This window comes from Sturnira hondurensis, unplaced genomic scaffold (assembly GCF_014824575.4).
Source record: "Sturnira hondurensis isolate 20B ecotype Veracruz unplaced genomic scaffold, ASM1482457v3 Scaffold0003166, whole genome shotgun sequence".
Classification (NCBI taxonomy): Eukaryota; Metazoa; Chordata; class Mammalia; order Chiroptera; family Phyllostomidae; genus Sturnira; species Sturnira hondurensis.
Window position 1 is genome coordinate 2,016,929 of NW_028075797.1, and position 22,923 is coordinate 2,039,851.

A 22,923-nucleotide genomic window follows, 5' to 3' on the forward strand; every position below is an offset into this window, starting at 1 on the left:
ACATCTTGGGAGGAGGCCATCATTATACAGGGCACTGTGGCCCCTACAGCCAACTGCAAAAAACAAACCCACAAAGTTTAGTTTATAGTCTAATAGTTGCCCAAAGCACACAGCAGCCGTGTCCCTATAGCTAATCCAGGGATTTGCCTCCAAGATCCTCAGTGTCTCCTCGGTGGGTGACGCTCTTCCCTTCCACAGTGATCAGGCTCAGAAAGAAAGGGAGACAGCCCAGACCGACCTAAGGCTCCTGAACAACACAGGACGGATGTGGTAACAGACGTTACCCGGCTCCTCCTTAAACCCATTCCCAGTTGTAGTGTGTGCCCTCGGGGGGGGGGGGGGAACGCCGAGACGGAGTATTACCTCTTTTTCTTTACTCTAAAACAAACCTTCCCCCAACAGGGATGAGAAGACTGTGAATGAAGCTAAAACCCAGCAAACAGCAAGTGTGGAGCTGAGGCAATGAAGCTGCCATTACCATCACCTCTGGCAGAGGCAAAGCAGGGAGGAAGATTGCTTCTGTCGAGATGGCCTAGATTAACTTTGGAAGAAGCAGAGCTCTGATGAATTGCTTGGTGCATGAATCTGCTGACAGCTGGAGATGGATGTCGAGGTGGTGACATTCCCTAGATTATCTAGAATGGTCCATCCAAGCCTCCTTTCAATTCACACCGGCAGGATGAGTCAACTACTCCATAAAAAAAGACCCCGCCTAGCAGCCTGCCCCTGGGCGCTCAGAAGTAGGCTCTTGTTCTCCCTATCTGCACCCTGGCCCCACCCTGCCCGGGGAGCAGTCATTCCACCTAAGCCAGTAACAAAGGAAGGGGCACCTAAATTCTTTACACAGTGGGGTTTTATAAATGTTTATCAAGCAGATAAAACACCTCTTTTAAAACCTCTCAAAACGCAGACCAGCAGACAAGGACTCTGTAATTCTTATTCTGCAGGTTAATACCTAACAGCTGGCATTCAAATTGCAGAATCTCATTCTCCCCACCTCTGCCCCCACCCATGAGACTCAGCCCTTCTTACCTCTGAGCTCTTTCTTACAGAGATGGAATTCCCTAAAGAGGAGAGAGGTTTATATGGCCTCCTTCTCCCCCACACGTTCAGGACTGAAGTCAGCACGGGCTACAAGGCACCACTCCTTTCAAAGACAAGTGCTCAGGTCTCATTCCCAGCTATCTAGGAAAACGCGTGCCCTCCGCACAAGTTTCAGGCTCTCAACAGATCTAGACACTCAGAGCAAGCTTCGGCCTTTAGACCCTGATGGATTTTGGAGTCCATCCAACTTTCTCCCGTTACCAAAGAGAATAACAAGTCCAGTGGGGTGATCTGTTGATGGTTACCGGCGGCTCAGCTCCCACTCGAGCACTGATGCTCCTTTCCCACAAGCAGGGCTTACTGTGACCCCTCCCGTGACCTCCCTGCAGAGGGCCAATCCCACAAGGATGTAAGCAACCACTTCCGCCTCGCAGAAACATGGAAAAGGGGGGGAGGGGTATCAATACACAATACACAGAACTGTACTGGACTCCTCCAAATCTTTTCATTGGTTTAATGAACTAACAAAAGCACTCGTTCACGTGGAAAACTCTCAGGGGGTAGGTTTGGGTCTAACAGTGAACTCCGGTTGGCAACTCTGTGGCTCTCTGAAGGGCGACATCTTCCACGCTAGTGCAAGTGGATGCTTCTGGTTCGCTGACCTGTCAGCCGGGCTCACCTCAGACAGCTTCCCTCCTCACCAAGTCCAAAGGCCACTCAAAAAGTCAGCATGTGACTTCTTCCCCATGACACCATTTACAAAGTCCCTTTCTGAATTTTAAAATACGTTTAAACTCTTACTTTTCTGGCTGTATGTTTAACATGACCCGTTCATTGCTGGATCTCCCGAGCCTCTTCCACACTCAGAGCTCAACCACATGTGCTGAATGAAAGACCAATGTCAACCTGGCTTTCACTTCCCGCCCCAATGGAAGGAATAAATGGAATAAACACGGACGTCATTTACTTAACAGATGACAAATCTGATTTCAGAAGATTCCTCGTCAAACCAGAGTTTACAGTTAAAGCTCATGAATAAAGAAGACTTAAGAGATCAACCCAAGAAGCCCACGTGTGGAACATGCAAAATTGATATAAAACAAGAGGAACTACATAGTTGGGCTTTCAGGAGGAAGAGTTTTACTATGGAAAAGCCTTTCCCGGCTATAAACAGATAATGAGAAAATGATGTAATCTTGGCTAAAATTAGGTTTTAGTGTTACTCTGCTGAGAGATGTGAAAGGTGATAGATAAGAGGGGGAAAATGTTTTCCAAGTGGCTTTTTTTTTTCCAAGTGGCTTTTAAAGGCATCCAAATATAACCACCTCCCACATCAGTCTATTAACAGGCACACTTGAGACAGTTCCCTCTTCAAAAGGACTCTTAGAAAAGCAGTGATGTGCTCTCAACCTTTTCCTTTATAAGACAAGGTTTACGAGGGCCAGGGAGGTTTGGAGCGCCCACGCAACACTGCCCCTTATTAGCAGGCCCCTCCTGCCTCAGCCCCAAACTGGGCCTCAGGCTGGTATCACCCAGCGCTGAGAAGTGCCCTTGTCTGAATAACCTAAATCACTGCTCATGAAATCTGGCCAAAAATTAAAGATCAGTCCACTTACGAGCATAGGAACAGGCATGGAAGAGGAGAAGTGTGGAGAGGTATCGTCGTATTAGAAGGTGGGAAAATCAGAGATGCCTCAAGTTGAGCCCTGGTGCGGTACATGCAATAACCAGGATGATTTCAGCCACGCCTGCTCAGAAAAAAGTACTTCCCAGCCTCCAGGGAACACAACACACCTCAGGAAAAGCCCTAGGGACTTGTTCTGGCCGATAAGATGGCTGGAAATGCCACCCACCACACCCAAGCTGAAACTTTAAGAGACATTCCATGGTTCTGACTCTCTCTCCTCTTTTCCCTAGACCAAGGCAACGATGAAGGATGGGTGTTGCTCCTTGAACCTGGGTCTGAGCAAAGACAAGGAGACCTGCAGCTGGTCCACGGGTGACACTTAATCTGAGACCCTTGTTGTCAAGAGCCCCCCACTGCATAATGTGCAAAAGCCCCCAAAAGGGCAGAGACCCTGTTAATCGCTGTAGAAGGGCAAACACACTTCTCAAGCACCAGCCGTGAGTGCCCACTGTTTGCTGCACTGCTGAACACTCACAAAAGGTTCACAGTGGGACAGCACATGGGACATGGCGACTCTCCACTTAGGCTATTCCAAGGGCAGAACGCTGACTTTCCAACCCTCAGAGTTGCTGGGGGAGATTCTGCACACAGCACCACAGCGAACCCGGGAGCACCCTGGGAGCACCTGGCTCCGTCCATGCCTATCCTCAGGTTCCAGAGTGGCAGAAAATCCTTCCTATGTGGGGAACCAGAGGTGCAGCCACTTGCGGCCAGCTTTCCACGTGGAGGTGAACTGAGCCTCCAAATACTGACGCATGGCTACCTCGCATAGCCAGGCCTTCGACTGCACTGTCCCAGTACGTCCACGCCCGCTCGGCCATCGACGGAAGTCACGTGTATCGGGTGGGGGCGGGGTGCAGGGGGGTAGCACAGACCCTTGAACTCAGGCCAAAATCCCTTTGGTGAACTCACCCAGTGGCTCTTCCATAGAGAGCCACGTCTACTTTTTTAAGGCATAGCCTGGACAAGTAAGTGAAGCACTTTGAAGGTGGCCCCGGGCTAAATCAAAGACAGCCGAGCAGCAGTGCGGGCACCACAAAATTAACAAAGTCACTGTCGCACTGGCTCCGCCACAGGTTCAGGAACCGGCTGGCAAAAATCCAAAATGCACGGAGATTACTTGTGTAGGAACCAATCATTTCTCTGCCGAATTTCTCTGACGGGTCCTTTTACGGCATCTTCATAATTCACCAGAGTTGCTTCCTGAGACTGAGCACTGCTGGGCTTTCTGAGTAATTGAGACAAATTTTGCTTGTTAAATAAATTCCAGGCAAGAGTATATTTGACTTATGCACAGGAAAGCAGAGAAGTCTTATGTAAGCTGCAAAACAATAGAGTTTTATCTTATCTGAGGAACTTATTGCCGCTTGCCTGTGTGTGTTTTACTGCCAAAATAAAATAAATTGAATCAGCTCACACATGATAACATGCTCTTTCCTAACTCATACTAATTGCTCGGCTAATTGATGTTTGTTGAACTTTCTCCATTTCATTGAGTGATTAGGTACAAAGCTAACAGTTGACATCTGTAGGCGCTTAACTGGCGTCTGTAATTACTGTTAATGTTAAATAATTGTTAGTTAATTGGAGTGGTAACTGACTGAATGGAATCCAGATTGTGAAGCAAAAAAGAAACCTAGTTAAATAAACATACATTTTCAGAGAAAACAACATTTTTCTGCAGTTGTCAGAAACTAGAAATAATCCAGAGGCTGTGGGATGGCCACAGGCTTTCTTCATGCAGGACACTCTCCACGCCCAGGGCTGGGGGTCTGGCGGGGAGGAGGCCCTTTGTCATTTAACAGGTCCCTTTAAAGACTACCCAGAACCGGTGTGACTTTTTTTTAAATTCCAACTGTCTCCTTATGAGTGTGTATTACTTTCTCAGACAACCAAATACTCAGTCATTTTGTTTAATCAAACCAAACCGTGAATATGAATGAGCTGCAAAGAGGGGCTGGCCAACATTCAAGCTCTTTAGCTCGTATTGCCAAGCGTGGAGAAAAGGCTTTCAGAGGACAATCCAGTCCACCGTTCAAAGATGTCCAAAATGGGGCAATCATTCAATCCAGTAAGCAAAGGACTTTGTTATTGGGTTCAAAAGTAAGCAAAGTAGTGTTGGCTTACCCCACTAAAAGAGGGACCTACTACACTGTAACCAGCTCCATGTGATCTGGCCCAAGTTTTACCCGGAAAAGTGACATCACTGTAAAGCTTCTACTCAGAAGACATGATAAAGATCAGTTTGAATGTTTGGAAACTCTTCCACCTCCTTCGCTAAACCTCCAGTGATGGGATCCAATGTTCACTTAGGATTTCCCCACCATAGTCACCCATAAGGTCAGGTAAAGACCAGGAAGAGCTGATGGGAAAATATCTAAAGGGAGACACTTTCTTACAACATGAACTATTTGAGACTCTTACTGGTTGTTTCACATTAACAGTAACAGGGCATCTGTTTCCAAGATCCTTGTGCAATAATTCTATATAACAAATTCTGTACATAAGAGCCAGGCTTCTATAGGAAGGTCAATTTCCATAACAAAAGGAGCTGATTGCATGCTATTTGCAGTATGGGGCAGGAGGAGGAACTCATCTACCCATAGCTCCTTTGTCTCCCATCAAGGACCAATTACCCTTCAATAGTATTTAATTCTCCACATATCAGACATCTCTATCTCCTAAAGACACACCCGCCCCCCCCCCCTCTGAAAAGTATTTAAAAAGGACGAGAGAAAGGAAACCAAAAAACACATGACAGCCCAACAGCTTCCCCTTACCTAAGATTTAAGACAGTAGAAAAATGCAACCAATGCACAGAGGCTGACATGGGCTCTTGTGCACTTCGGGAACATTTCAGGTCAGGCCCGTGACCACTAAACCCAGGACACTGCAGGGAACTGTAAATGGTCTCTATGTTCGTTATGATTGGGTTTTAAACTCTAAATTTTAAAAAAAAATTTAAAGAAAGCTATCCTATCATCAACTGCATTATTTTCACTTACATAAAAAGCAGAGAAATATTTTAGAAGAGGGGTTTTTCTCAAGTCAGTGGTGGCCTTGGTGGTGATATAACTTAGCTTTTCTGTCACCAAACCAAGGACTTCCCCTTTCATGCCTAAACCTAATGAATGAGGCGAGATCGTCTCCGTTAAAGGATGTGTTAGGTGCCCAGTGACTGCACCTCAGCACGCCCAACAGGTATGTCTCTAGTAACATGTCTGTCACCTGGTCTCTTCTCAAGTCTCGAGCGACTTTTCAGCCGGGTTTTCTTTCTACACCGCTCATAAAGCCACACTGCCAAAAATACTAAAAGCCCCAGTGGCCTAAATGCTATGATCTCCCCTGTGTCCCAGGGGAAGTCTCAGTACGAAATGACCCCAAGAAGAGGTCAGGTGGACCTACCAGTAGGCCTGGGAAAAGGAGAGGCAGCCCCATCTGAGAGAGCTCCGGCGCGCGGCAGCCCCCGGGCGCCATCTGGTACTCACCCTGGGGAGTGAGTGGGTGAGTGGTCGCCACAACTCCCCAGGGCCGACCTAGGCTGCTGGGTGGCTGCTCCTCTGCCTCACACTTTTCGGCAGACCCTGCGCGCTCACAGCAGGGGGAGCACAGGCCAGTGGCGTCCTCCCTCCCTGGGTCATTCCCACCTCAGCTCCTCAGAGATGCCCACTCAGCCAGCTCAGCTCTCTGACAGCTCACGCAGGAGGGCCCAAGGCTACAATGTGAGAGGACAGTGACAGCGGTGGAGGGATGTGAGAAGAAGCACCTGTGAGAAAATCCTGATGTGAACTGCACCTCCGGGCCACCTGTCCTTTATAGCCTGCAGGACAGATCCTGGACACGAGGGCTCTGGGGCAAAAAGCATCCTTTTCTCTTCCCCTAACCCAGACCATAAAACCACCCTGGGGGCTGTATGTAAGCAAAGGACTCCAGAGACTACTGTTCTCCTTCCTCCCAGGTAGGTCTGCCCTGCTTTTTTCCTCCTCAGGGAGCTCTGCCCTGAAGCAATTTCAGAGTTTAAAAGAGATGAACTATCTTGGCAAGATGGTCACAGGCAGCAAAATACTCATCTTCTGCATTTCTGTCTATATATCAAAGTGCAAACCTGACAAGCAGCAGGGCCTGCGGTAGGTAAGAAAGGGCACCGCACACTGGCCAGCCACACTGAGTTGACTGCAGAGTAGCTTTAAGGAGAAATACTCCAGCATTCTGGGGAGAAGGCCTGTTGCCTCCCTAGCAGTTCAACCAACTCAGCATGGACAAGAAGTCATTCTCTGTATCTCTGTCTCACTGGGAAAGTTCATTTTTTCTTTGGCAGATGGTTGAGTCACAAAGACAGAAGGATTCATAAAACTCACATGAACATCCTGTAAACATTTAAACACATAAAAACTCAATAAGGCAACCATGACCTTGATTAAACTTAAACTATTTTTTTATGTGTACTACAACCCTAAGCCCTGCACTTTGGAGACTCATCTTCCCGCCTGTCATGGGTGCATGCGTGCACTCACTGCTTGATTAATTTGTTTTAAAATGAGAAACAAAAGTTGTCAGAAGAAAGCAATGACTTGGAATACCAAAACAGAAAACCTTACTAGTTCTCTATTAAACTGGATGGACCCCACAATACAGAGAATGTCAAAAATAAAATCAACGGGCAGAAGTGATAGAAGACATATTCATCATACCTAACTACTAAATGTTATAAAAAAAACCCACCAGAGATGTGGGGCCTAGGACTGACTGGGAGGTTTGCTACGGTTGAAAATGCTGACCTAAAGAGGCTAAATGATTTATTCAAGCTCACCAACAGATTGACGGGAGTTGAGCCACGGGCCCTGCTGCTCTGGCCTGGAGCTTCATCCCCAACATCCAAACATCAAAGCTGTGCCCCCCTCCACCAAGCCCCTCCACCACAATCAGTCTGTGAGATTAACACTGCCCTCCCACAGTGAAATTTTATGGTCCAAATCTGCCTGCCACCGGGCTCAGCAGCATAATCTCATCCCGGCAGTGGCTTACAGCCAGGCTCCTCTGAGGCAGGAGCACTGAGGAACTCTGGAGCTGGAGAGGGGGTGTGTAGCTTTAAACATCTGGAGGTGCAGAAATACACGTGTCAGCTTCCCTGCGTGCTTGCTCGACAGTTCAATACACGGAGGCTTTGAAGATTTTCCCAGTCGTGTTTGTTACCTGGTGTAAGTTTGCCCTTTCTTACAATGCTTTTTATTGCTCTTAGCCAAGAATACCGGACAGAGACAGGAGACCTGACTTGCAGGCAGGCTGCTTTGCAGAACTTGAACTTGATGTGTCTGAAGCTGACAATTCCTTGAAGGCCTTGTCAACCATTCATCCTGTAAATACTGCCACTACCCGGAGTGAAACAGACCAAAAATCAAGACTCTGCACCTGTCTTGAAACCTTTGTTGACCTTATCACAACACAATGAATCGCTTTTTGAAGTTGTTTTCCTGAAGTTTAGCAGTTTGAATACTAATCCCCTTAACAAAACTGTCCCCATCTCCCCCACCCCTTTCCAGCTCCCCTTAATCTCCTTCTCCCAAGGGAGGGGAGGGGGCTGGACACCAGTCAGTCTAGTCTGCAGCACCTGGATTTGCATTGATTCAGCCTCTTGTCATTCATGTTACCAACAGGAATTAGCATAAGGCATTAAGGGGCAACTCAGGAGGAGAAAAGAAAGACTATTTTGATGGAAATAAGGGGCAAAGGCATAATCTGCCATCAACTAAAATGCTTATTTGTGTATGGTTTCCCAAGCAAAGCTTAGAAAAAGCCTATGTTGATTTTAGTGTTCACAAAGAAACCTTAATCCCTTTAAGGCAACTAAATCGCCCCCAGAAAAGCAGCTCAGGAAAAAGGCACCCTGTCAGGGGGTGACTATTCACAACCAAATAGATGCCACAAATCACACTCTGTAAGTAAACACAAATAAGAATGTGGGAAATGTTTGATTGGAAAAGGGAAAGCAGGGGGCAGAGCAGGAGGCCGGGAGCGGAGGGGTGCGCCTTGTCATCAGTCACTCTTTGCCAGCCCCGAAGAGAGTCTTTCAGCCTGATGAGGGCAGCGGCGGCCTGAGTGCAGGTCCCCGAGCCAACCTGCTCTCTCGGGCTGATTCCAGAGAGCGGGACACATTCCAAAGCTTTATAGCAAACTGGCAAAAAAAAAAAAAAAAAAAAGACCCAGTCACGTGGGACTGGAGATCCTGGGAGGGGCTGGGGCCTGGTAGTCACCAAAACACAGAATATCTCCTCTTGGTGACTAGCCCATCTCCGTCTCCTCCTCCTACCACCCCACCCTGCTTTTCCACACAGATGCACCATGGTCTATCAATCCTCTCCACCATCAAAATGAGCAATAAACAACTACGAGTTTTTACATATGAGTAATGTATGACATGAACGGTACATATCTTCTTTTACTGAGCTGTGAGTGTGATGTTAGCAAATTCATACAAACTCTCACTCCATCAAAAATACGATGCAATATAAAACTGGAATACTCCATTATGCAAAAAAGGGATAAAATTCAATATGACAGTAATTCTGGGAGTGACAGCAATGACATAAGCACATACACCTCAAGGGAACTGTAAACATAATATACTATTTATAATTGCAGTTGGTTCCAACTCTAAAATAACATGGGAGCCCAAAAGTAACTGCACTCAAAAATGCGTCTTGATAACCATCTAGCAAAAAAAAAAAAAAAAAAAAAAGACAGCCCAGGCAACTATGGGATGCCGAAGTGGTTTCATATTTCACTTCATGAAGGCCCAAGTCTGCACAAGCGCGGCCCAGTATCGTCCAGGTAACACAGATCGAGATTCCCAGGGAAAAGCCCACCTTCTTCTAGCAAGTATCATGCACGTCCCTACATCAGGTTCTATAGTGGAGATGAAATGATCGAATAGTGTATATAACTGATCCCTTTCAAAGCATACACCTTTGCAAAGCCCCTCATTAGACACTACCTTAAATTTCATTATTTCCAACAATCTTGCTACAAATGAAAACTGCCCAGAAATCAATTGGCAATGATTTAAGATTAAGTTTTCCCTTAACGTCCTGCTATATCATTAGTCTCTGTAACTCTGCGTGTATTGTGGTTTAGAAGAAATTAATGGGAGAGCACATATTTAAATTTTGCCCTCTTGCTCGTTTATTAACTTTACAGAAAGCCCACAGCAGAGTAAGGCTTGGTTTACGGCCATAATGTTGTGAATACTAAACAGCCACTGGTTATTAGAGTCTGCGGTACAAATCGGCTATTTACCGCTCTCCCACTACTGGGTAGCTGATAACTAACCACAAAGTTAAGGCGTTTGGAGAACTACTGTTCTCCATTATTACCTCCTACATTACACTAAAGACACACAGACAGTGGTGACTTTTTAGCCAAATCAATTTTAACAAGGATTCAGTGTATTCTTTAAAATAAACGGTTGTTAATGTATCACACAAGAATACCGCATCTGTCTCAAGCCAAACCACAAAATATAAACAATTCCATAATGAAAAAAGAAAGACCATTGTTACTTATTCTTCTTAGGCAATGACGACGGCACAGATATAAAAATACGTGAGCCATTGCTCAGAATTAGAGTCTTACCTTTGTTTACAATGACAGTATTGAAGAGTTTTTCAGAGCTGGCATCGGATGCCTGAAAAACAAGAAGGGAGAAAAAATGTGACATTATTGTTGTCTCCACCGCCATTACTATTATTTTACATCTGCATTTTAGAAAAGCCGACAGGGGAAGCAGCCATTTCCCCAACCCTCCATAAGGTGGTGCTAGGTGACTGTGTGAGAGAGACCCGCGCACGGCTCTTGGCTGTGGGGAAAAAATCTGGTTTCAAAAACGTGTCCTTATTAGATGTATTATCTGTGCAAAACATATTTCTATGAGATGATACACAAAGCAATTCAGCTCGTTCACGTAATGATTTTGCAATTTCGTTGACAGATCATTATTTTGGAAATGCTACTTTTTTCATATTTGCAGACATGCCTATTTTTCAATTTTCTTTTCACAGTCCAGAAATGCCTATTATTTAATGCCAAGCTTTCCTCACTAAAAAGTGTCAACTAGCGCTCCCAGGAATTAATTCATAAAACTAGTCATCTGGTGACCCTGAGGCCCCTGCCCCTCACAGTATCCAGGATGACCTTGGTATTGAAACCAAGCAAGCTAAGCTGCCCCCAACACCGACAGTGCACATGCCATCAGCATAATTTCCCTTCCATTTTCTAGGCATCATGTGTGCTAATTATTACACCGGCTTAAGGCAAGTGAAATAAGCCCGTTGAAACAGCAAGAGTAAAGCTAGTCTAAATTATATACACTAATGTTCTGGAAACAAAACATGAAGTCGCTTTGTAGGAAAATAATGTTTCAAAAGGACGGAATAATTCTAGAACTTGAAAAATTAAAAAATTAAAAACTAAGCACCCTTACTATTTAATTTGAAGATGTGTCTGTCTACACTTAAAGTTATAATGGCCGTGTTACATTTACGCTGTTCTGGTCACTGAATCCTTGTAAGAGACCACTTATCTTTGGGTTTATAGAGATGTATGTTTGACAAAGCGAAGCACAGAATGCTGAATAAATTTTAAAAAGAAAGAAAGGTAGAAAATAGAGGAAGGGGAGATTCTGAAGTATGGTGTGTTCTGACTTTGGGGTCGGGTTTCAGAGACAAAGAAAATACTACGTTTAGTTTTTCCACGTTATGCTGACAGAGATGAGATGTTCCTATGCACATCTGGGGACCATGTTCTAGTTCTCAAAGCAAGTGATACAGGAAGACATAAAATATTTTTATTATGACTAGTTTTCCCTTTATTTTCATTCTAATTTCCCAATTTCTGGGGTGGTTCAGAAGATTGAGATTTCTAGATAATGTGGCTTTCCCAGGTGGAAACTTAGAGAGGAGTATTTCACCATTCTTTGATGAAAAGCTGTATTTGATTTTAATTGGAATGGCTATATTAAATTAATGGCTTAAAAAATAAACTCTAGCTGACATTCTTAAAAGAAAAAAAAATCTGCTAATGAAATCATCGTTTCAGATTAAAATAACCCTTGCAAATTGTGGAATTACTTATTACAATGAGCCTAACTGGCTCAAAGAAATATAAAAACGAATCACTGTACCCCCAAAGCAAAAGGCACGGGTAAGGAAAGGAAATGGTTCCTGACTGAGGTTTGATTTGCACGGGCGGGTGGGTGAGTGAGAAAGATGGAGCAGGACGGAGGCTGCGGGTGAAGGTGGACGGGCCCTTTGGTGGTCTTCCTCCGGAGAGCTCCTTCCGGGCTGCCACCTCTGTCGGCTCCCCTGGGCTACAAACTGTATTCGCAAGTAAGTGGTTGACGGATCCTACGTCTGAAGCAAAACTTAGATGTGACTATTATGATGCCAACCAGTAAGTTATGACAGAAATGTCTGACAGGATATTCAGAGAGGCTTAGGAATACACCTTCTAATAAAAGCTTTTTCAGCCCTTTAATTTTCTGATACATGTCACAAAGCCTCTAAGGATCCCTCTTGCAACTGGGGAAAGAGGAGTCTCAACAAGGCCGCCACAGAAAAACACCCCAAAGAAGATGGTTGCGATGGGGCTTTGGCTGAACATAAAAGGATCCTGGATGCCTTCTCTCTTCCATTCAGGTGCTTAAAACTGTGGCTGACCGCTGCCCTGAGAGTCAGAAAAGAACTTCTTACCCCAAGACTCAAGTGAAAACTACGAGAAAATGCTTTGCTTTTCCTCCATAAACTTTCGAAATTCTACTTACACTTTTAAAGCATTTGAGCAAATTATTTGGCTCCTTGAGTTTCAATGTTTGGATGTTTTCATTTTCACTGTTTTTAGGGGAAAATCTCCAATTCCTTACATTATCAGGACTATCTTCCTATTTTTTTAAATGTCAGGAATGGCATATGGAAACGCGGCGCGCAAGTCTGCAGAGGAACGGAGCCCTTTCCCCTCCTTTGTAACGCGGGTACCTTCCCATGCTAAAGACCTTCATCTAGATTTTGCTCGCCATTTCGTTTCATCCCCATCATTCGGTGACAGAGGATGAGGTCTTCAAGTGGCTACATGTAAAAAATTGATACAAAAAAAAAGAAAGCTTTTTTGGTTGCTTTTTGAGGAGAGCGCAGATTTTTTTTTTAACTAAAAATTTACTAAGCGCCGTGGTTGTTTAAAGAAAAGTTAAATAAGTCAAACAAATTGAAGGAAGGAACAGAGGGAAACCAGTAAAGGCCTTTCGTACAGAAGGGGGTGGGACGCAGCCGCTCTGGTTCGGGGTCCACCTTAATTTCCTTCTGCCGGAGGTTCGGGGGACAGCCCTCCGCACCCGCAGGAAGAAGGAGTTTTCAAAAAGAAAAGGGAAACCTCCCCGAAACTTAAGTGCGAGTTCTTTCCCAAACTGCCGCCGATCCCGAGCCCAGATCTCCTTTCGTTTCCGGCCAGGATCCGACCTGAGCGCGGGACGGAGCAGCGAGCCCAGCGCCAAGGTCTCCGGCCCCCGTTGCGCAGGCCCGGGCCCTGGTCCGGGTCCGGCGGATCCCCGAGGAAGACGCCGACAAGTCTGCAGCCCTCGGGCTGACAGAGCAGTTGCCGCCGCTTGCACCGCTGCACCCGGACCGAGCCCGGTGGCCGAGGAGCAAAGTACAAAGGCGGGCGTCCTGGGCGCAGAAGGAGAGCACGAGGGAGGGAGATGACGAGGGGACTCCGTCGCGCCAGACGCCAGGAGCCCGCCCCTGCCACCCCAGCCCGCAGGCTGGGCCGCCGCAACAAAAGATTCCCGACCCCCGCTGCCTCCCCTCCGACCGTGGGTGGCGGGCGAGGGGCTGTGCCCCCAGGGCTGCATTACCTGGTTGCAAAGGGTTAAGCGGTCCTGTCAGCCCCAAGTTCATGGTTGGGTTCCTTAGCAGGGTTCACAATGGGGGATCGTCAGAGACCAGGGGAAAACCAGCCAAACACGCGAAGAGAAAACGCCCAACTCCGACTAGGCTCCGCTCATAAGAGTCTCCAGTCGTCCTAGCGAAAGTCTGAAGTGGATGCACGAACCAGATCCGTACCGGAGCGACAGCTTCGGGCGGCTGGAGCTGGCGCCGCGCACACATCCGAGAGCGGCCGGGCCAGCAGGGCGGCGGCGGCGGCGGCTGTGGCGGGAGGGACGCACCGGGCCCTGCTTCCCGCTGCCTTCGGACCGCTCTTGCGGCGCGCGGGGCACGCGGGGTACTGCGGGGACCCGAGGAACGTCCCAGGCGGCCGGTGGGCAGACGAGGAGGACAGGAGCGGCCCGAGCCGCGGCCGCGGCTCGCGGAGCTAAGAGCGAGGCGGCGGCGGCGACAGGACAAAGGAGACCATGTGCGAAGGGAGGGAGGAGGGAGAGGGAGGAGGAGGAGGAGGGCGCACCGCAGCGGCGGCGGCTTCTCCCCGGCGGCAGCCTTGGGCTCCCCGACTGCCGGGACCGCCTCTCCAGCAGCGCCACGGGCCGCCTGCTCCTGATCCCGCCGCCGCCGCCGCCGCCGCCGCCGCGCCGGAGGGGTACGCTCCGGGAGTCTTTATTTTTGGCCAATCTCACCGGCGCACGGCGCTGGGGGCGCTGCAGCGGCCGGGGCGCCGGGCGGGCTACGCCGGGCCGACGGCGCCTCCTGGCTGGAGCTGGCGGGTGGCGGGCGAGCGCCTGGGGCTGGCTGCGCTCCGGCCCGAGATCCGCTCTCCGGCGCCTGCCTCTCCCGCCGGCTCACAGCTCAAGTGAACTCCATCAGCGGCCGTCACTGGCGCCACGGGCACCCTGGCTGAACGGGTGTCAGGAGATAGCAGCTGCGGCAGCACTGGGGCCCCTGGCTCCGGACTTCGCTCCCCGATTGCGCCGAGCGCGCCTCCGCCAGACGCTTGCAGCTTTCGGAGAGGGACTTCCTCGGCGCTCAGAGCCCGAGCCGCCGGTGCCACCGCCCCTCCTCCGTCCCGCCCCGCGCGCCCCGCCCCTCGCCGCCTCTCCTCTGGGCCAGGAGCCCAGTCCGCCCCGCGGGGGCGCAGTCCCTGGGTTCGACCTCGACAGCTGTCCCTACGCCTGCAGCTCGAGCCATAGGTCCCCAAGCCGCCTTCCTGGCGGACAGGCATGGCGGGAACTGCAACGTCCCGCGCTTTCGCCACAGTTGGGGCTTCCAATATTGCACCGAGGCCGGGAAACACCACTAGGCCCATAGCTCGGACTTGAAGTGCAACCAGGCCAGCGACATCTGCACAGAGCAAGCTCTCTAGGAAAGAAAGTGATGTATGCGAAACGCCTGGTACATAGTAGGTGCTCAATACAAAACAATAAGTACATTGTTGAAAATGGAGGAGTGTCAGAGTCTAGTATTAGAACATAAGGTCTTTGATCTAACTTCATCCCATCATGATCAAAGACTGAATGCAATTTGTTAGGTCTTCAGAATAACTGAGGGCACCGAGTGGCCATTTACAAATACCCCCTCCTCTTTTTCTTAAAATTCACTGACAAAGTGGAGCCAATTGGTTCCCTGGGCTGGGCATCCACCACACATAAGGAAAGGAATAAAACAATGCCACAGTCTCACTACGTGGGCTGGGGAGGCGGGCGGAAAGGCGCTGAATGACTACGTACTTGGCTTTTGGTAGATTTCCCCTGGAATCCCACTGCGGCCCAGAGCATGCCCTGCTTCTGTCCTCTGGTAGCCCCCTCTGCAGACTTCTGGCTTCCTTACTCACTATCCCAACCACAGAGGATTGGTAAAGGTGCTAGGCATAGTGGGGGAGAAGAGATTCTCTGAAAACTTGCTGTGATTTTCTCAGCACATGAAAAAGAGGGAAATACGGCCTAGATTGCAACTGGGAGGGTTCCAGGGTAGAGCAGGCACACCAGGGAGGAGTGAGAGCAGAGGGAAGCTCGCAGTTTCTGATTTCCCTTCCAGTGCCACCATACCTGGGTGGTAGCTGAGAAGACAGGAAAGGAACCTGGATGGGGAGAGACTTATACCACACACCAATGGCATGGAGACCAGTTTAAAGCAGTAAGGCCCATTCCTCACCTCTTTGAAGTTGAACATCTGTCACTGTTCGATTTCATGGCACTCGGAAAAATGTCTCAAGGGGGAAAGGGAGGGTACTTGCTGTATGGCACACTTCTTTCTCTTAAACCTCCCAAAACAATTAATTTAGGAAATAAGAGGGTCTCCCCCTCTCTCTGTCTAGCCTCATGCCCTCCCTAATGGGTAGCACCTCATGGTGTTTCTAAACACAGTGTTTAAAAAAAGATTGGTAATAGAGATTTTTCTCTGCCTCCAGAGAAGTCAGAAGAAAAGGTGCCTGGGAAGGTGTAAGTTTGGAGTTGGATTTTCCTATTGCTTATAAGATGTCACAAAAGCAGCCGAGACCCTCCAGCCAGGGGGCATTCATTCTGAAGCTGTTTCTGCAATATCCAGATAGCTCAAAGGCAAACATTAAATTTTCAAGAAAAGACATTAAAATGTTGTTTCTTTTGGAGCAGTCAAAATGGGAAGTTTTTCTTGTCCTGTTGCCCTAATAAAATCAATATTACAGGGAAGAAATTGCCAGAGCCCCTGCCACGTCCCCCTCAGGGTGAACGGAAATGCACAAAAGGATGGGCAACTACGGTGACCAGCTAAACAGCCACTTGGCCCTCTGAGGTGCGTTTCTCAGGTAGTGCTTCTGACACTTAGCATGCCTTGCATTAGATTGCCGTCTCTGATAATTAGGATTTCGACCACAGAGGAAAGCCTGGGACGAACCTAAAAGGGGCTGCGTATTTTTATGACCTGTAACCAGGAGGAAGGCAGAAACGCCCACAGCCAAGCCTCCAGGGAACCCACTGAATGCAGCTTCTGCAGCGTCCAGGGTCAGTCCCCCCACTCTGCCTGTACACAGCTTGCTCCCCACCGTGGTCCACCACTGCCACTCAGCTCCATTTGTCAGCCTCTCACCACTGGCTTCCAAGATGCTCTGTCCCCACTCCTTTCTGGAAGGGAGGGATTCAATGTCAAAACTGGAAGGGAATAGGTACAGGGCAGCATCAGAAGTACAGAGAAGGAAGACAGGAAAAAATAAGACATAGGTAATCCATACACTGGAAGACTGGGTATCATGGCCCAAGGTCTGACTTTCTGACTTTCAAGAATCAAGATTTATTATTATTTTTCCTTGAGAAACCCAGCTTCCCTTTATTGGAATTTTAATCTAAAGATTATAAAGTCAAATGTCTGCGACATTCAGGAAGTTTAACATGCTAGCTCTAATGGTCTAACATCACCTTCCGTCTCTAAAGCAGATATAAGGAGAGCAAGTCTTACTGAGTGGGGACCCTAACAAGAACCAGATCACTACAATATGGACTCGATGGTCTTTTCAGAATTAGATCAGTTATTTCAGAAACAAAAAATCAATTTTTGATATATGCCCAAAGACTTTACTTAGCCAAGTTTATGATTAACTAGCTATAAGTTCAAACAAACATGGTAAATTAAAATATGGAGGCATCTTCTTCAAATCTCAAAATACACCCAAACATTTCTAAAGATGAAGACAAACTGGCCTTAATAACCAATAGGAGTTCTTCTCGGCCCACCTAAAATGGAAGAGTTTTAACGCTTAAAATGTGAGGTTTGATTCAACTTGTATCGTAAATTACCAGAATGAGACTAAGCATTTTCTGGTAAAATATTTGTTTCAAATGCTGGTTTATCTGTTGAGCATCTTATATAGAAAAAGTTCATTAATTTCATGGTGTTCTCCCTCATAAATAAGATGTACTTCAGGCCCTCACTCACAGAACATGTGCTGGGTGATTCTTGAGTGGTTTAAAAGAAAAGGAACTTTCTCGAGCTTTTATATTTTAAACCGCGTAGTTTGAAAAGGCCGTGAGAGGAAAGTCGCAGCACGCGCGTTCTCTCTCCAACTAGCCCTGGGACAGCTGTCACGCTGCCTGGGTTGCTTCTGCGTGGCCATGAGGCTCCATCTTTAAAGCTCCTCCGATTTTGAAAATACAAATTTCTACCTGTTCTTTGGGTGGAGGTTAAGAGCGAACATTTGGTCGACACCAGGGCTCTATTGTTTCTGAGCCAGGGGGCCTCGTTGGTGGAAGGAGATGACAAGGGTGCCTGCACCTCAGAGGGCTGTTGTCAGCGACAGCATCTGGCCCTCAGGATGTGGGATATCTGTGTTGGCTACTACGGTTACAGATGACACTCATATTTTGAAAACAACAAAATAAAAGTATATTTGGTATGGCAGCAATGTACATGGCTGTGCCTCCTATTGCATTCTGTCAGTGCGGACCACCACGGCGACAATAAAAATAACCACGTGGACATCCAAACAGCGCCAGTCCCAGAAAGGGGTGCCAGGGGTTTGTACCATCTGTACCCGAAAGCCCTAACTTCACAAAGGCCTCACTGCAAACAATCACTCTGGATGCGACCAGAACCTGGATGTTAGAGAGTCTGGCTCACGCGATAAGGCTGGGTAATGGGAGTAACTCGTATCTTCTCCTCAGAGTATGAAGCCCAATTCTGAGTCAAGCGAAATGTTATGAGGTTTCACAAGGCTTTAAGAAGCCATCGACCTCCTAACAGGAAGGACTTTAACTTCTTAAAACATAAAATAGCATGCATTGCAATTATGTCATTTGGACGTGGTAAATTGTAATTTCCAGTTTAGAAAGGCCTACAGATTTGCTATGATTAAAAATGGTTTCTTACTGAGGCAGCAGCCTGTTTTGCTTTTTGCTCCTTTTCTCTGTGTGGGACACCTCCTCCATTTGATTTTAAACCCCCTCTAAAAGGACTGTGTCATGCGTGTCTTTATTCACACCACAGCCAGAGCAGCAGGACAAGGAACAGAGACATGTGCCTGGAGATGGAGCCCAGCACTTTGCATCTATGTGTGAGGATAGGACCAGCCTCTTCTGTGACATGCCTTCTCTGCGAACCTAGTTTCCTGCAGATCTCATTCACTTCTTGGAGAGTGTTCACGAGTCATGTGCCCAGTCTGGTACTGGCAGGCCTACTTCAGTAGGTGCAGGATGAGCGAGGACGAATAGGTGGCTGAGATCTCCCCACCTGCCAGGGAGGCGGGGGCACCTGACAGGTGTGTGGATAAGTAATAAAACAACGAAGGCAGACTCAGGGCCGAAGACGGCTGCTGAGAAGCCCGGAGGGACCTGCGGCTGGACCAAGGTGCCTGCTGCTCCTTGCCCACGTGGTCGACCGGGAGTCCTCCTGTAGAGAACGGAAGTCAACAGGTTGCTCAGCCCGGCAAGCAGGAAATCGCCCTGCTGCCAAGGTCGCCGGCTCCCCGCCTCTGTTAATTCCTGACCTTGTGCCTTCCATGCTGCCTGGCCAGGGAGAGTAAAACCTTTCCTGGGTCCAAGGGGTTTCTCCTGTGGAGGCCAATTCATTTTAAAGTACAAACCATGATCTTCTCCTCTAGTGATGCATAGTGAGCCAACCTCGGGTGGTCCCCAGCCCCAGAGCTCTGTGTCCCCCCCCCTTCTGAATAAGGAGGCTTTTAAATGGAAGGCTCGTTACTTATCACTCTGAAAGGGGACTGCAATAGCTCTCACTCTCGCTGTGGTAAAGCAAGAGCCTCTGCCATTGTACGCCGCTTTGCTGCCACAATTGATCATGGGGCTGCAGCGAGAGGGAAGTAAATAAGCCCAACTGGGCTGGTTTATGATGCGTACTACTGAGATGCAGGGAGAAATAAATATTTTCCAAGTGTAGAAGTCAAGAAAAAGAATTTCACTTTCCAACTTTACAGTGTACTATAAACTACACAAGGAAAAAGTATAAAAAAACCATAAAATATCTCTTACTTAACCTCTAAATCTGCATTAAGATATCAATATTCAGCATCTGACAGTCCAACAAAGAAAGGCAATGAAATATAAAAATACATCCGATCTCTGCTGGTGTCGCCCGGTGGCACCTTACGTTTCACGGAGGCACGTAAGGGCAGGATGCTGCTGCCCCGTCTTCCTGGTTTCACCTGTGCTCAGTGCAGGCTCCCCTCATACCACTTAACACGCAGGAGTTTTTGCACTCGGGGGTCTAGAGAACTGCATTTGGTATCAAGTCCAACCTGCTTGAGGACAGGCACTCGCCCTGCTCAAATCTCCCATACGTGGGCCCTCTCACTATTTCTACGTGGAAGTGGGAGTGGGAGAAAAGACCCGAGGCAATTAAAATGCAAAATGTGTACAAAATGTGTGCACGCGCCACAACGATGAGCAGAACAAAATGTGCAAAAAAGCCAATGGAGATGATGCGCTGAGAAACGTACAGTGTTACACTGAAAAGAAAATGCTGTTGGGAGGACATTTCCTTTAGCTGTCTTTGTATAAATTATTTCAGAATCTGATTCTTAAGTGGGCTTACTGGACATTGGAATTCACGGTCCCTGGCCTGGCAGCTAGGAGTGTGGGCAGAAGGTAGAAGGCCTATCTGTGAATCTAGTCTCTGTCACAACAGCTGGTTCATCTTGAGTTATTATTTAACATCTCCTAAGCCTCACATTCCTCATCTGTACAATGGAGCTAGTAATATAAGTGGACTCTCAGACAGCACCATTGCAAACATTAAATACAATGCAGCTTGTGGCTGTGCTCATCATTCAAGGATGACTCACGCGGGGGGCCTTCCGACTGGGGCTGTCATCTCTCTGGGGGGCGGACGGGGGGGGGGGAGGCGCCTGTGAGGCAGCTGTTCTAGAGGTTGAGAGCGTGTCTACTGAGACCACGGTGCTGGGTTCAACCCCGGGCTCTCCCTCCACTTTCACTTACTGGCTCTGTCTCAGCGAAAAGACTGCCTCACCTCTCTGTGCCTCAGTTCCCTTGTCCATACAACAAGGCAATAGTAGCACCTACTGCTGTTACAGCCACTGCTGTGAGGGCTCAACACATCCATGCGTGTGAAGCACTCAGAGCAGCACCCGGTGGTTATCAGCCACAAGTCGTCTAGGAGTAGAAGTTCTTAGTTTTGGTTTCATAAATGAAAGGGAAGTGAGACGGGTCCCCTACGGTGGCATGACAAAGGCAGCTTTGCCCTCCTCTCTGCTGGCCTGGCCGGGTGGACTGGGAGGCTGAACTGGGGGTGGGGAGGTGGTGCTGGGTCGGGGGCTCCCACAGGGAACAGTGGCTGGCATTGCGGCCCTGCACAACTCGGAGCTCCAGCCATGGGCTCCCAGCCATGAGCATGGTCTGGGGAAAGGGGGCCCACCCAAGGAGGCAGTCCCTGCAGCCACCGACAGGGGCGCAAGTGTCTGTGGCCATGTTACAGAAGGCTGCTGTGGACTGATCGTGCTTTTCAGTTTTCTAGGTAAGAGGCATTTTAGCCACTTTAGACTGAGCGAGCTCCCCAAAACGCTCAGCAGCTCAGGGGGGAGAAAGGCACCCTTGACGCCGCCCTGGACCTCCCTCGGGTGGATGCTTGAAGGCTTCATCTGAAAACTGAGATGTTACCTTATTTGGCCCCCCCAACCGTGATTCCCATTAAACAAGTTAACCCAGGTACATGACTGTAACTCGAGTTGTTTTGTACTGAGGAAAAACACTTTTCCACATCAGATGAAAGGACCCTCATTTCTAGTGTCAGTTAGTCCCAGGGAAAGGGACGCACTGAAGTCCCTGGGAAAGTTGTCATTTCAGGTCTGGGTCAGGCTCGAAACACAATTTTAATCCTCACTTCAGGGCCTTGAAATTGAAAGGGAGGGAGAAACCAACTAATGAACTAACGAATTCTAGACCAGAAAAAGAGCAGAAGCTGTAAATTATATACCATGACGTCTTTCACTGGTTCTAAGATGCAGCTTCTCAGGAAGGTGTGGCTGTACATACCTGGAGTAACACATGTTCTTCAAAGATGTCAAGGGTGGTGCCACCTGCCCTTACAGCTACCCTGTGAGGTAAACGGAGTAACTGCTATTCCCCGTATTCCCCCTGGAGGTGGGGAGTCGGGATGACGGCACAGGTCTAAAGCATCCTCCACCTTCTGCCCCATATGATGTTCCAGCACCCATTCCATTAGGTGAGTCTCGACTTCCCACTGCCTTGGCCGTGCCTGGAACCCCAACGTACTCCCAAGGCTGAAATCCGTCAGTTCTAGATCTCACTCAAAACAAACTGATCGAGAGAAGGTTCGAGATCCAAAGGGTCAAAGTGAAACAGTCGCTAAGCTGCGCGAATACTACTCGGGTAAGTGCCTAATTACCCTAGTAGTATCACCTTCACAGGCTTTTTAGGGGGAAGATGATTGATGTGCATATGACGGTAATTTGCAAAAGTCACGTGACAAAAGGTGGCCAACCACAGGTCAGCACATCTTCCCCTCTGACTGCCCCTCACAGGGTTTGCTCTCTTCTCCTGGAAACATACTACCTAAAGATGTCAATGTTATTTAGAGTACTGGAAATTCTATTCTCCGTCTGTACTAACACACATGAGCCTAACGAGGCTTTTGTGCTTTCATTTCAGCCTCATTATGGAGTATATTTGGACCAGATGGTCCAAACATTTACCTGCAGAAATTCTTGGGCGACAATGGATCATTTGCTTCCACTGTTTTGCTAGGCCCAATAGTCACCAGAGTACTAGGTGGGCAGCTAGAATGGCAAAGCACGCATCACTTTAGCTTTCCCAAAAGCATTCTGTTGACCAATGTCTCTGAGGTTTTACCCGTGTGCAAGTCTTACTTTTCTCTCCCTGTCCCTGCCACACTATCAGAATGGAGTGGTCAACTCTAAAATGGCCATGATAGTGGCTTCCATCTCTGTGGCTTTACGAATAGAATGAGCATACTTGGCAAAGGGTCACTGGCTGTCCACACGCCAACTGCTCTGATCACACGCTGCTGGTACACGGCCTGCACGCCCACAAAGACCCGCAGTTCCTCTCTGGTCCTGTATGGTCTCCATTTACAGGCCTTTGTTTAAAATTAATTAAACCAGCAATGTCTTCTTCTGCTCTAAACACTGCTTATCTGGAAGGTTTCCTTAGGGAAATATATCCAAGGAAATGTCTCCCACATACTACCTGTTTTGCGGCTCACCTCTGCACACTGTCATTCCTTTAGTGGCAACAATTTCCTTAGCGGGAACAAGACCCTGCTTTGGTGAGCAAGGCTCAG

General features: G+C 48.1%; 1 protein-coding gene across 1 annotated transcript in view; it reads right to left on the bottom strand.

Moving 5' to 3' along the window:
- Positions 1-22,923, bottom strand: part of AUTS2 (activator of transcription and developmental regulator AUTS2) — a 1,160,553-nt gene that overhangs the window by 76,957 nt on the left and 1,060,673 nt on the right. The window contains exon 6 of the mRNA XM_037041734.1: positions 10,361-10,412. Within this exon, the coding sequence (XP_036897629.1) occupies positions 10,361-10,412 (52 nt within the window). The remainder of the gene's footprint in view (positions 1-10,360; positions 10,413-22,923) is intronic.